Raw genomic sequence first — 14,319 nt, 5'->3', positions numbered from 1 at the left:
TGTCTCAATAAAAAGCGAGCAAAAATTATGCAGACATTTAGAACGTCGCATGGAAAGTATGGGTGTATTTTGTGTTGTATAAAAACGGGAACATCACGTCAGGCGAATTACGCGTGTTCAGTGAAAACAAAAACGTCCCGGTTGGACGTTATTTCATCACATCTTTAAATAGTAACAAATGCCATAATGTTTTTGATACTTAAGAAAATTTGCGAATGTTTGTGTTTCTTGTTATTCTTGAGCACATTTATAGTAAATATTTACCAGAATTTGCTTAAAAACTGGAATATACGGGATTATCGGGTAATTGGCGAGTTATAATTCTGGTACAAGTTAGCAATATATTGCGATATATTGCAATATGGGTTTTTGAACAGACAATATATTGCAATACGGTTTTTGGCATATTGTTGCAGCACTAAAAACAATATACCCCATCTTCTTCACAGGGGGGCATAAATATTAACAGTTAGACGAAATGGTTAATGTCTCTCTACACAAATATTCGTGGCACGAACTGATAGTGGCACGAGCTGATAGTGGCACGAAACGTCCATCACACGAAATGGTTAATGTCTCTCTACACAAATATTCGTGGCACGAACTGATAGTGGCACGAACTGATAGTGGCACGAAACGTCCATCACCCGCGAGATTACCGTGTTGCAATTTACTAAAATGGTCTAAGGCTTTATCAGGAACAAAACTAGGATTCGGTAAAAGACGTCAAAGTTTAGCCATCAATTATTTCAACAAGCCATAAAACCTTCTATATAATAGGAGAACTGTATCTTTAAAAAAAGCCTTTTACGTTCGTCACTTTGTGTCGCGAAAATATGTGACAAACAAAAAGTAACATGCTATCGTTTAATGCAACATTAACATAACAAGGCAAAAAACAACAGTTAAAATAATAATTTTAAAACTCAAATTGAACCTTAAATAATAATTGATCAATATAATTCCATCAAAAAGAATCGTCTGGACATTTTAGTCCCCTTGGAAATTATGACAACATCCGGTTTCACGGTTACATACAACTTAAACTTGTAGGTGAGAATCTACTAACTACAAGCAATTTTGCCGGTTTTTGACATTTTTTAAAGGTCACAAAAGTATGAAAAGTGGATCTTATTTTTAAAATTTACACAAACGGGCATGTTGTCTTTTGCAAAAATGCTTGTATGTATAACTTTTTTGTAAAGGAAAAATGCCTTTGCGAGAAGTGTAAAAGGGCGGTTTGACAATATGGTATTGGATACGTATTCAAATTCATATTTATTTTCACGAATAAATGACGGAATTGTTAAGACAGAACAATACTGAACCATTGTTTTTCTATACATGGTTACACTTGTATTTGTAAGCATGTCAAGACAATCAAAGAGAATGTTACAGACAAGAATTCAATGTTATCAATAGCATGAGGTTTGCACAGTGGTATTTAATTGTCCTTTATAAAAAATGTCTTCTGAATTTCCAAGGCCTGCAAAGGGTCAAAGAACAACATTGTATACTTATCACAATGAATATCTTTCTTAGAGTTTATTAATATGAAAACAGTGTGATAAAAAATCATAAATGCACAAACATATAATTTTATGTTCAAATAAAACACTATTGAAGGCAACATTATAACAATATGACACTTTAAATAAAGTTACTACCATTATATTAAACATTACATTAAAAAACATTAGGCTTTTTTCAACATGTGAATACAATACACAATAACAATATAATCAGTATGATAAATAGTGTACTAACATTGCTATCAAATAGTTACTTTAGAGACATTAGTGTCTTGTATCATATGTAACCAATAATATCCAATATAATATTCCATGTTTATGTTCATTTTGAAGCTTCATTGAAAGGCATGCACTCTGGATCAAACACCAATGGAAAGAACTGGCCATCCATTTTTGACCCCTGAAACAAACAAATATATCAGAAATTGAAACGGTCAAATGCAGTTTTATCAAACGAATTGTTCAAATTTAGACAATATGTGTAAATATGTAGAACAGAAGACCCCATGGTGCGCATGAAAGCATACCTTAGGCACACAAATATCTTTGAGGATTTCTCCGTCCGTGTTGGAGCGCACACCGTCTTTGAAGTAGTTGAGTACTGCGGCTCGACGTGGCTTATCTGATCTGCAACAACCACATGAACGTTTTCTTATAATAAAAGAACTAGACATATGGTACAATATTTATTCAAATTCAAACAGAATATAATCAGCACAAGGTTACATTCATTTTTAATTTTAAGCTCATGCGCATGTTTCTACTAACAAGCATGGAGAACAGGCCTAATTTTTTTTAAAAGAAACTTCAGTTAAATTATTTTTATAATAATTACCCGGTACATACAAAACTGTCATACAGATAGATGCATTAAAATATTGACTTGTTTCAACAATTAATTGTATCTGTTTAACCAACAAATAACGCTTTACAAAATATGTGGAGTAATTAACAAGAAATGTATATTATTAAAAATAATCAATTTTATACCAGTACATCTTTTTAGAGATAATATGATCCAGTTTTTAACTCTGTCCGTATTCACTCGGACAAATTGGGATACATTTTCTGACCAAGTTTCAACACAATTTTGTAATATATGTGGTCTCTATAGGGTTCACAAGGTATATGTTGAGGAAACACAAAGATCAAAAGGCCATCATAAAAGCTGACCATTAACATGTGCTCAGGTAAGTTAGAACTAAAATATTTTAATGTGATTATAATCTGAGGTGACCTGTTTCCATAGGAACCATGCACAGCAAGAGCATGATGAAAGCTTGCTTCTCCCTTCCTTAGATTTCCACAAACAGGTCGGAAACCAGCCTTTTCTTCCTCGGTTAGGATGGTCTGTAAATAACCCAAAATAAAATAACGGTCGAGCGTGAAACTGTTGTATTCTCTAGGTTTTTGCTAAACCCTCCTTTAGCTAACCTTAACATTATACCAGTAATGAGCAGGGCATTATTGCATCCACTTTTCACTGATAGGTTGTTAATATTCAAATGCAATGTCTTTTATGGTGTTTACTAACAGAACAATGCAGAAGGAAGAAGCAAAACCCAAGACAGTTGTGAAACACACACATTATTCATTTTAATGTTGTCTTTTCTAGTACAAAGACTTTTGACAAATGAACCTACTTTTATGGATTCCATATCCTTGAAATTAAAATCAGTCACTGGCAAAGGCTTGCCATCATCTCGAGTCCATCTGGAAAAACCAATGGAAAATGATAAAAATCTCTCAGATATAAGATAAGAACAATAATGGCAAAAGTTGAAAAATTATTTGAAAGAAATATATCCAGTACACATAATGGTAAAAACATAATACTTTGAACTACAATTAGACTCATTGTTATCATATTATCTTTTAAACCAATCAAAGTTAAAAGTGGTGAATCAGAAAAACAAGAAACGCGAAAATGCCCTGAAACAAGGTTTTCAACATGGTAGTAACTAATTATTGTGAAATTCCAAGCTAGATGTGCCTTTAGGATTCCTTCACACAATATGTTAACACAATACCTCAATCCAAACTAAAGTTATTGAGCTGGAAGTTATTCTATTTTAAGCAACAGTGCCATTAACTTTGATCTAATAAGACCAGAGAAAAGCAAAGCTCTGTCAGCATTTAATCTTCCACCTCACACAGCAATATCCCCCATTAAAACTCAAGTTCTTGAGTGAAAGCTGTTTTGAGTCACGGTGACCTTGACCTAAATGTAACAAAACCAAATCCAAAGCTAGGTCTACACATAAGCTGTTACCTATGTGAGCCAGGTATGTAGTGTAGGCCACCATTCTCCTCAGTCTGGTCATCTAAGGCTATGTGAACCTGTAATAATTCATCATAACACATAAAGGACATTACTTAATATATATTATATTACCAGTAATATATTTTAAAACTTATTTTAATAGGTATTTCATGAAATACGGTAGTAACAACGTAATAAAAAATACAAATTAATTTACTTTGAGTTTGATATTATCTGCTCATTATGGGATTGACAAAGAAGATTCTTATATATGTGAATTGCTTGAATATATTCAGAAATTTCAAATTTTGCAAGTAAAAGGGATTATTTCAGAAAAGCAGAAGAGATATCACTAAATTACCAGCATGTTTTATGCCAACACATAAGGGATGCAATAATATTTCTGGTTTGTGCAATAAAAGCAGGTACTTCTGATAAAGGCGCAGATGGTAAACATAATTGTTTTTGCATAAGCATTGTGTGAAGGACCGTTATATACTTGTAAGGAAATACAAAGGATTACATGGTTATGGAAAAGGGGGAGGGTGGACAGCAACACCTTTATAGTGACCTTTTAAAAGATCTCTACATACAAGGAAATTCTCAGTCTAACAAAAGTACATGTAATTAGGTTGTTTTAGCATTGCTTTTCAGTGGTTTTTTATTATTTGCAAAAAATGTATAAAAAATTGTTCAAAATAGTCCAGAACTAAAAATGATTTGGGCACAACACCATGCTATTTCATTCTAGATCTGCCCTACAAATGGGTGAGTGGTGGGAGGGACTTCTGGTAACTATGGTTACTATAGAAACCATTTACAGTAAGGTGGGCCATAGGAGTTGTCCTGGTCCAGTAGGAGTAATCCTGATGCCTGCAGGCAGATCACCATATTTAATTAAGAGTGCTCTATGTTAATTAAAATTATATAATATAAAATGCGCACAGGAAAACCAGGCTTAATGCATGTGCAAGTGTTTTCCCAAATGGCCTGTTCGGTCCGCACAAACTAATCAGGGATGACAAAGGGAAAATTGTGTTAATGTGTGAGGGTAAAGTATTGTCCCAGATAAGCCTTCCTGCTTATATTTTGATTTCAAGGAAGTCTCTGATAAGCAAATTTCCAGTCCAGGCAGACTGCACGACACATTACGCATATGCATTAAGGCAGATTTTCTCAGAGCATCTCAATTGTATAAAAAAAATCCTCAAGGATACTGGCAACATTCATTTGCATTCATATGTTGTCTGCCCTCCCATATACCATTTTATGCACATGCTGTGTTATAATATATGTATTACATATAGCAAATATTGATTTCTTGCAACAATTTATCATTCACTTAAGTGAGCACATAAATATATGTTAATAACCTATTATACTCAACACTAATTTAATACTTTCATACTATATCAGTAGTTAAAACAAATTTATGTTCATTAAATCTTAAGGCTTGCATTACCAGCATTATCTCAACAGTATGATTGTATAAAAAACATAAAAGATTCAAAAGAGACAAGAGCTGTGTTTGTGAAACACAATGCCCAATACTGCGCTTTGAAGCCGCACAGCAGCTATTTTAGAAAAAAATGACCTTTGACCTTATAGGATGACCTTGACCTTTCACCACTCAAAATGTGCAGCTCTATGAGATACACATGCATGCCAAATATCAAGTTGCTATCTTCAATATTGCAAAAGTTATCACCAACCTTTAAGTTTTGGGACAGACACACACATACATTACAGACAGGCCAAAAACAATATACCCCCGATCATTCGATCTGGGTGCATAAAAATCTATAGTATACCAGCATCCAAAACATGCACATGATAAGTGTACATATTAAATACACACACAAGGCTGCCTACCAGGTTACAATACCCCCCCCCTGACTGCCTTCCAGGCTACCTTGCCCTCTTCCCACCCACCTCAAGACTACATACCAAGCTACATTGCCCCCGTGGAATGGAGGCTTGGCAAACAGCTGATCATGCCAGAAGCGTACAGAGGACATCCTTCCTGGGTCCAACAGCTGAGACACAGGAACCTGGGGAAATACAATCGCATTATACATCATACCAGTATCTCATTATTCACTATCCATTATTCTCATCTTATCAGCCCTCCTCATCGTATCATTGGTTTAACATAGTGACAAATCTTAGCAACCAATCAGAAGGGCGGGTATGATAATAAACATTGTGCATGATACAACCGGGAGCTGAATCTAGCCAGTATTTTGTAAAAACATATAAAAACAAGTGTGTTTGACTTTCAAAATCTATTCACTTCAAAATGTATGTGTATTTTATTTTGAGGGCTGATATAACAGATACACATTATATATCTTTATCTCACTTTGCACTATATTTTATCACATATATACCATATAATTATTATACACTTTATTCTTAGTCCAAGCATTCTCAAACCTGATGTCCTCAATACTCATTCCTGGGTTGTACATTTTAAATCCTTTAGGCAATTATATACATATTAAATTTGATCATATTTTTTACATGTACCACTGGTATAATATAATCAAAATCATTACACTCATTATTGTTTATACATTAAATCTGCTTTCTAATATGCAACCAGACTAAACCTTGACTAGTAAAATGTGTTTTCAAGTATGAGACAAGGACCAGTGTTTTATGACTACCGTAATTACTCTATGTTTTGGGACACTTAAAAATATTATTTTTTTCGTGTCCAAACATAGATACGAAAAATATTCACAAAATGCAGGTGTCCGAAAACTTAGAGTCGAAAATTGAAGTGTCCTAAAATAGCGTCAATTGTATCAACGACTACCAGTGATAGCATGCGCTTGTAAAATACCATGCCGTATAGTATAAATTACAGTTATATATATTTGCACTGCATTTCAAATAATTTTAAATGCTTAATTTATTTGACAGATAGTTACTACAAGGTTGTACTTTGACCAACGCGTTTAAAGATGAAAATGTGACGTACCGATACTTGCTAGTATGAACCTGTAATTAACGCAAAAAAAAGCAAACTATGAATTCTTTGTTTGTTCATTTCAGATAGTTGTTTTCTTACACCTTTCATTGTTCGTAAAACTTGCAATAGGGTGCATCACACTTTGAAGCGTTTAGTATTTGTCACAGTTATTTTACTTAGAAGGGGTAGGACCATTGCTGTAGATAATTGAACTGTTAATTGGTACTGCCCCTGGTAAGTGTCATAACGCTTATGCTATCGGGCGAAACCATTGTTTAATACCGGTTTACAAGGTTATTTACCCAATAACGCAATGTAATGGTCCGTTGCCCTCAGGCATGCACCTTCCATGTTTTATGATGTTAATCTGGTTGTAAAATCTCATGATCGAAGTGTCATTAGATATCGAAAACAAGACCGAAATTTGGTAAAATAGCGCTGTAAAATATTCTGTCCGAAAACTTAGAGACATAAATAATGGACAAAAATCGTGTGTCCAAAAAGTAAGAGTCATGAAAAATAATTATTTTTGCAAAAAAAGGAGGTGTCCGAAAACATAGAGTAATTACGGTAATGTAAATGGCAAAAGCGGATAAGTAATGGCATACAACTTGAACAAATGTATCTAACCACAACGTTTGGAAGGAACACCAGGTCATGGAAATGTTTTGTAAGCCTCCAATGACCCAGAGCGTGCATCAGAACGTTGTCAGGGTCACCACTCTGGTTGCTATGGTATTCATACAACATCTCCATGCCTGGGTGCTTTTCTTCACCCTGCAAAAACAAATAATACTATCAATGGATAACGTGGAATATTTCTATTTAGATTGTTGCAGACTTTATGGCATGTTAAGATCATGATGAAAATATTTTTAAAAGTAATGTCCCTCCTTCATTCATGTCACAAGAAATGTTGATGGCAAGTACAAATGTACATCCTGATTTTCCAAAAATAAATGGCATAATTGCAGCATATTGCAATGTCCATGAAATCTTAAATTCAGGCCTTCAGCCAAACAAAACATCCTTCAAACAATTAGTTTCCAATATTCAGAAAATGATCTGCATATACGAATTAAGAAAACCTCAAATATTTCACTACAAAACAACAGCAGTCAATAGAACATACAAAGGTGTAATAACTATCTGCATTCAAAAAATATATAATGTAAATATGTTCTTTACTATTCTAAAAGTTGTAGATTTAATGAAAATCATACCAACCAGAAAGTACTTGTAGTCAGCAAGTATTTTGTCACACTGGTCTGGTGTCAGTACAGGGACATTCAGCAGGAAGCCATCTCTCTGGAACTGTTCTATCTGGGACGGACTCAGCATGAATGACTGCCATTCATCGACGTCCTTTAAACACAAGACATTAAGAATAAAACTGCCTTATCTTACAGACAAATGTTATGCACTTACAGATGATATTTGTTGATTTCAGTGTCAGATAGTATTATCATTTCATGATAAATATATTCTTCATGTAAAAATTTGAATGAGTGATGATGAAACAAACCAACACAATATAATTTTTTACACAGATAAACCACTGAAAACAAGAAACCGTCGGAGACGGGTGAGGCTCCCCAAAGTTTTTTTTTGTCACAATATTGCACTATATATTCAGATAAAAGGAAACGTCTTGAGGGCACAGTAGTTGGGGGGACAAAAAAATTTTTATAGAAAATTTCAAAGGGCCATAACTCTGTGAAAAATCATCCAACCAGAACCCGCTGATAATATGCACATCTCCTCTTGGTAGTGAAGTTTCCCATAAAGTTTCATTGAATTCCGGTCATTTGTTGCTGAGAAATAGCCTGGACAAAAATTGTGCACGGACGGACACACAGACAGACGAAGCAGCGACTATATGCTCCCCCCAAAATAAATTTTGGGGGAGCATAATAAAAGCAAGTTCCTACTTACCGTTACTGGCGCAAACAAGTCTCCAACAGGTCTGTGAACCATGCTGTAGTCCTGCAAGCTGGGACTGCATTCTCCAGCGTCCATTAGTATGCAGGTATTACTGGTTATTGATTGGCAACAGATTTACCTAACGAATAACATAAAGTCATAAAAAACATGTAAAACAAGACTATTGCCAAGCAATATATGTCCCCTACCGGCTCCACCATTGTCAGAAATTCCACCATTCAGATTTTTTTATATTTGTTTCCATAGCAACCAGAATTTTTGACGTAAGAACACAATGAAATGAGGTGCATAATGTCCATATTGCCATTTATCCATGTTTCAAGTTTCATGAAAAAATATGAAGAACTTTTAAGTTATCGCAGGATCCAGAAAAAAACACCATTTTCAGCAGTATTTCTAGTCTATTTGTTGCCATAGCAACCAGAATTTTTGATGTCTGAACAAAATGAAATGACATGCATAATGTCCATATTGCCATCTATCCATGTTTAAAGTTTTATGAAAAAATATGAAGAACTTTTAAAGTTATCGCAGGATCCAGAAAAAAACACCATTTTCAGCAGTATTTCTAGTCTATTTGTTGCCATAGCAACCAGACTTTTTGACGTAGGAACAAAATGAAATGATGTGCATAATGTCAATATTGCCATCTATCCATGTTTCAAGTTTCGTGAACAAATATGAAGAACTTTTTAAGTTATCGCAGGATCCAGAGAAGTGTGACAGACTGACATAACGAACACACAGAGCGCAAACCAGTGAAACCGGTAGGGGACAACAAGAGATGTGTTTGTCAGAAACACAAAGCCCCCTTCTGCGCCGCTTTGAAGCCATATATTTGACCTTTGACCATGAAGGATGACTTTGACCTTTCACCACTCAAAATGTGCAGCTCCATGAGATACACATGCATGCCCTATATCAAGTTGCTATCTTCAATATTGCAAAAGTTATGACCAATGTAAAAGTTTTCAGACGGACGGACAGACCGGACGGACTGAGGGACAGTTCAAAAACTATATGCCACCCTTAGGGGGCATAAAAATGGGCTTCCATCAAATACAAATGTTAAAAAAGGATGCCACTCTACTCGAGAGTAAAGAAATGAAAACTATATTACAATTCATGCTATACATTTTTACATTGTTTAAATACTGGAAATGTATAAATACAATTCCAAAAGACTTCTGCATGCAAGCTGCCAACAAACAAAATAATAGCACATTAATTCCATCAAAACTTAAAGGGACCTTTACACAGATTTTGGCATGTATTAAAGTTTGTCTTTAAATGCTTTATATTGATAAATGTAAACATTGGATCTTAAAGGCTCCAGTAAAAAAAACAAAAATAAAATTAAAGAAAGAAAAAAAAGTAAGCCTCAACTGGGCTCGAACCACTGACCCCTGTAGTAAAAACGCTTAGATCACTCGGCCATCAGTGCTCATAAAATTAGAGATGTATTTAATAATTTATATAAGCAATCCTCATAGTGTTACAAAATATAAGGACAACAACAGAACTCTCCAAATTATTCAATCCTTTAACGCTACAACGCTTTATAATTTATAGGTTTTTAAATCGTCAAAAGATGCCTATAATGGATAATTTAGAGCATGGTAAATGTTCAGTATTACTGTTTCCTCACAAATATCATAAATACAACAAAAAGTTGTGAATCTGAAACAATTTTTGTCTGTGGTCAATTTACCAAAACGTGGAAAGATCACTTTAAGTGATCAAGCTGAAACTGTTCTTCTAATTTGAGTCAAATTGACCTTGACTACACTGGCCCTTAATGCAATTCCTCATCAGATCAACCTGTTACCTACCCCCACACACAATTTTAGCACAATATCAAACCTTACAGATCTTACTGAGGTAAGAGTTATGGGCCTTGGTAAGTGACCCATACAAATATCATCTGAGGTTTCAATGAAATGCAGTCCACTCTCGTTATCTCAGCATTGGATATCTCGATATTCTCGATATGTTGAAGTAAGTTTAATGTCCCAACTTTTTTCCTTCTTTATCTATATAAATAAACATCGCATTTCTCGATTTTCGTTATGTCGAATAATTCGATATCTCGATATAAAATTTTGTCCCGAGTCCCGATTTTACATGTATTTACTGTAGTTTATCTCGAAGCACGAATAACTGTTCCAGTGACGGCAAAAGGTGAGAACAAATGTCTTTGATACTTCACCGTCCCGCTTCGCCTGGCTGCTCATGATACTGTGCAGTAGGAAATTGATTGGTAGGTTAATTGCATCAATGATCACACTTGTGTAACGTCGTTTGCCCTTAACACTTGAGTAAGGCCTGTCACTTTAACTGTCACTTTAACATCCATTAACTGCAATTAATACACAGCCTGTATCTAGATCTGGGGATGTTGAGTAATAAAGATAATAAAGACAAGACTCAAAATGGCTTTTCATTTTTATTTGATCCTGTACTAATAATGGATTGAACTTTGCATTTCAAACTACGAAATGTACATGTACAGTTCAGTATTCCAGAACGTGATTTACACATGTTCAGATAAAAAACCCTCGTCTTGATTGGACGTCAATTGCATCATAACTTTAAATAGCAGCATTACCGGATGTTTACTCGACAGTTTAGAAAAATTATAACCGCATGTGTTCATGCAATTCTGTAATACTTAAAACATCATTTTAAGTATTTAAATAGCAAAATTAATCGTACCTCGTAAAAACGCGTATATATCAGGTAGAGAGTATTATTATCACACAATGACAGCTTTAGTTGGACCACTTAGCAGGTATTTGGATGTTAAAAACAAGGTAATTTTTCGTCTCATTTTTTCTTTGAAAACGCCTAATCGGATATCTTGAACTCTCCTTATCTCGATATTTTTTCTTGTTCCCGCCAACTTCGAGATAAAGAGAGTGGACTGTACCTGAAGTAGGGAAGATGTTGCACTTTCACTTTAAGCATACACAGAGGCTGACAAATGGTTAAGTAGCATATATACTGCCTAAAATAGTAGATAAAACAAGGGCTGTTTGTAAAACATGCATGCCCCCCATATGGGCTCTCCGTTGTAGTAGGAGCCATTGTGTGAATATGTTTTTTGTCACTGTGACCTTGACCTTTGACCTAGTGACCTGAAAATCACTAGGGGTCATCTGCCAGTCATGATCAATGTACCTATGAAGTTTCATGATCCTAGCCATAAGCGTTCTTGAGTTATCATCCGGAAACCATTTTACTATTTCGGGTCACTGTGACCTTGCCCTTTGACCTAGTGACCTGAAAATCAATAGGGGTCATCTGCGAGTCATGATCAATGTACCTATGAAGTTTCATGATCCTAGGCCCAAGCGTTCTTGAGTTATCGTCTGACAACCACCTGGTGGATGGATCGACAGACCGACCGACATGAGCAAAGCAATATACCCCCTCTTTTTCGAAGGGGGGCATAATAACAGCTGTTCACAACTGATGGTGGTGGATGTTTTTGTTGATACCACTTTGACCTCTGATCCCTTATTATTGTCTTATTAGTTAGCGTTTGACCTGATTCAAATAAATCATTCTTTATTATGCCCCCCTTCGAAGAAGAGGGGGTATATTGCTTTGCTCATGTCGGTCTGTCGGTCCACCAGGTGGTTGTCAGACGATAACTCAAGAACGCTTGTGCCTAGGATCATGAAACTTCATAGATTATTTACATGTAAAATCTATAACCTTTGACTAAGAGACTTGATCCATGTGTTTGATGGGGCAACCTTTGTGTACAAAGGTTTGACCTGCCTAAATACTAATAAAATAAGTTGGGGCGAAAAAGAAAAAAGTTATTATGATAATTGCTTTCTAAGTGTGACCTTGACCTTTAAGCTTCTGATCAGGATCACATTTCAAGCAGTCTTAATGAGCATTGCATTTGTGAAAAGTATTATTCATGTCAATGATAAGTTATTTCACGAACAAATTTAGTGTCAATGACAAGGTATTGCATGAACATTTTAAGTGTTAACGGTGATATTTGACCTTTATGGTTGGCCATGACCTTTGCCTAATCTTGTACCACATCAGTTTTAACAGCAGTCAACCAACATTTCTGTCAAGAAAATCTCAAAATTTCTCTATCATTTGATAAATTTATTACAAAGAAGACCGAATGGGGATGGAAAAAGGCCTGAAAATATTAATATTATTGATTTGTTTAACTATGGATTACATATTGAAACAAATTTCGAAGGGTAAGAAGTTCGAAACATTCTAAATTAAGATCCCCTATGGTAATAATTGTACTATCTAATATGCAAAATATGTTTACCAGAAACAACTACTAAAACATTGTTTCATTATTTGCATAACTAGAGAAATCAACAAAGAAAAGAACATACACCTCCCACCTCTAAGATAATTTAGAAGAGGCGTAATGTGTTAAACACCGTTTGATGATTGGTCGCCGTTTCTTTTTCCACCCTACTGTAATAGACCTGGAAAATTGTTATACTTGGCACTGTTTCCTACATTCAATATGCGCTTACAAATCAAATAGGCAAGTATTAATTATGGTTTTAAATAGTTTTCTTGGAATATAAAATAAACGCACTCGGATAAGTAATAAAAAGTGTAAAACTGTAAAAGAGAACAGCCAATTTTAACAACATGTTCAAAATGGAGCCGAAACTTGGATAACAAAGGTGTGTAATTTTTGTGTTCGTAATTCATTATGTGTTTTGTTTTCGCTCATTTAAAACTGTTGACGTTTGATCGGTCTTTCATTTTCCATTAATGTCACGTTAACAAACATGTTATTTTATTCGCAAATACCTGAATAATAATTGACTCAGTTTCTTATTTTCATTTTTTATTAGACTTGGAATATTAATTAACCAATCTTTACTGAAAAAGCGAGTACCTTTAAAGTTAAGGCCTTCTATTTAGATTTTAAAGCTTACTTATTGTGTAATGATTTAACTTCTGATTTAAATTATACATGTGACTGATTAATTAATTGTACATGACGTTTTTGTAAAATGTTTTGTTATTATGGTTATGTTACAGTCAACTCGCCAACAGAGGGTCACGCCAATAGGGGGTCAATATCGTGTATTTCATGAAAAAGTATAATCAAATAAAAAACAATTGATGCATAGTGTGTCCCTTGAATTAATGTACAATTTTACAAATTTGTGAAAATATGCTCCAACTGTTGATCTGACAGGGGAGATAATGCTGTAAACAGTGATCCTTTATTGGCGATAGTGAGTGTTTTTGTGTACATCATTTTACTATAGGTAATGTTTATTTATTTTCAATAAAACCTTTTTTAATCTGAAATATGGTTAAATGACAGCGTTATAAACTGTTTATTTTATAGTTTTTGTGATCATATGATATTTTTTAATTGTCGTACATTCATTGGTCATTTTTGCAAAAAATCAGAAGTGTACTGCGGCAAAAACATAATACAGAAAAAATGATATTATAGCATTTATTTTTACATCTTGTCATATATACACAAAAGCCAAAAGGACATTAATTCTAATGGAAATATTTAACTTTTTTTGGCATGTGATTCTCTATTGGCAAGTTGATAGTACTTTACTAAAGTCTTT

The 14,319-nt window shown here is 34.4% G+C and overlaps 3 protein-coding genes across 4 annotated transcripts in view; 1 reads left to right on the top strand and 2 right to left on the bottom strand.

The window, feature by feature from the left end:
• The window catches only part of LOC127831603 (uncharacterized), a 29,490-nt gene extending 28,448 nt beyond the window's left edge, over positions 1 to 1,042 (bottom strand). The window contains exon 1 of the mRNA XM_052356581.1: positions 938 to 1,042. The gene's annotated coding sequence lies outside the window, so the exon portion shown is untranslated. The remainder of the gene's footprint in view (positions 1 to 937) is intronic.
• Positions 992 to 13,236, bottom strand: LOC127832598 (phytanoyl-CoA dioxygenase domain-containing protein 1-like). 2 transcript variants are annotated; one of them, XM_052358118.1, is made up of 11 exons: positions 13,108 to 13,236; positions 8,708 to 8,834; positions 8,000 to 8,137; positions 7,403 to 7,549; positions 5,743 to 5,846; positions 4,617 to 4,668; positions 3,805 to 3,872; positions 3,176 to 3,245; positions 2,770 to 2,882; positions 2,060 to 2,159; positions 992 to 1,932 (listed from the first exon to the last, which is right to left on the bottom strand). In XM_052358118.1, exons 2-11 carry the CDS (start codon positions 8,789 to 8,791, stop codon positions 1,855 to 1,857), a joined length of 954 nt encoding a protein of 317 aa, XP_052214078.1. In that variant the 5' UTR covers positions 8,792 to 8,834; positions 13,108 to 13,236; the 3' UTR covers positions 992 to 1,854. The 2 variants fall into 2 exon arrangements, with proteins under 2 accessions (XP_052214078.1, XP_052214079.1); XM_052358119.1 differs by having other exon boundaries at positions 13,029 to 13,121.
• LOC127832594 (vang-like protein 2-B) overlaps positions 13,144 to 14,319 on the top strand; it is a 31,420-nt gene continuing 30,244 nt past the window's right edge. Inside the window, 1 exon segment of the mRNA XM_052358114.1 lies at positions 13,144 to 13,256. The gene's annotated coding sequence lies outside the window, so the exon portion shown is untranslated.

Source organism: Dreissena polymorpha, chromosome 5 (genome assembly GCF_020536995.1).
Source record: "Dreissena polymorpha isolate Duluth1 chromosome 5, UMN_Dpol_1.0, whole genome shotgun sequence".
Taxonomy (NCBI): domain Eukaryota; kingdom Metazoa; phylum Mollusca; class Bivalvia; order Myida; family Dreissenidae; genus Dreissena; species Dreissena polymorpha.
This window is presented reverse-complemented; position numbering and strand designations above follow the sequence as displayed.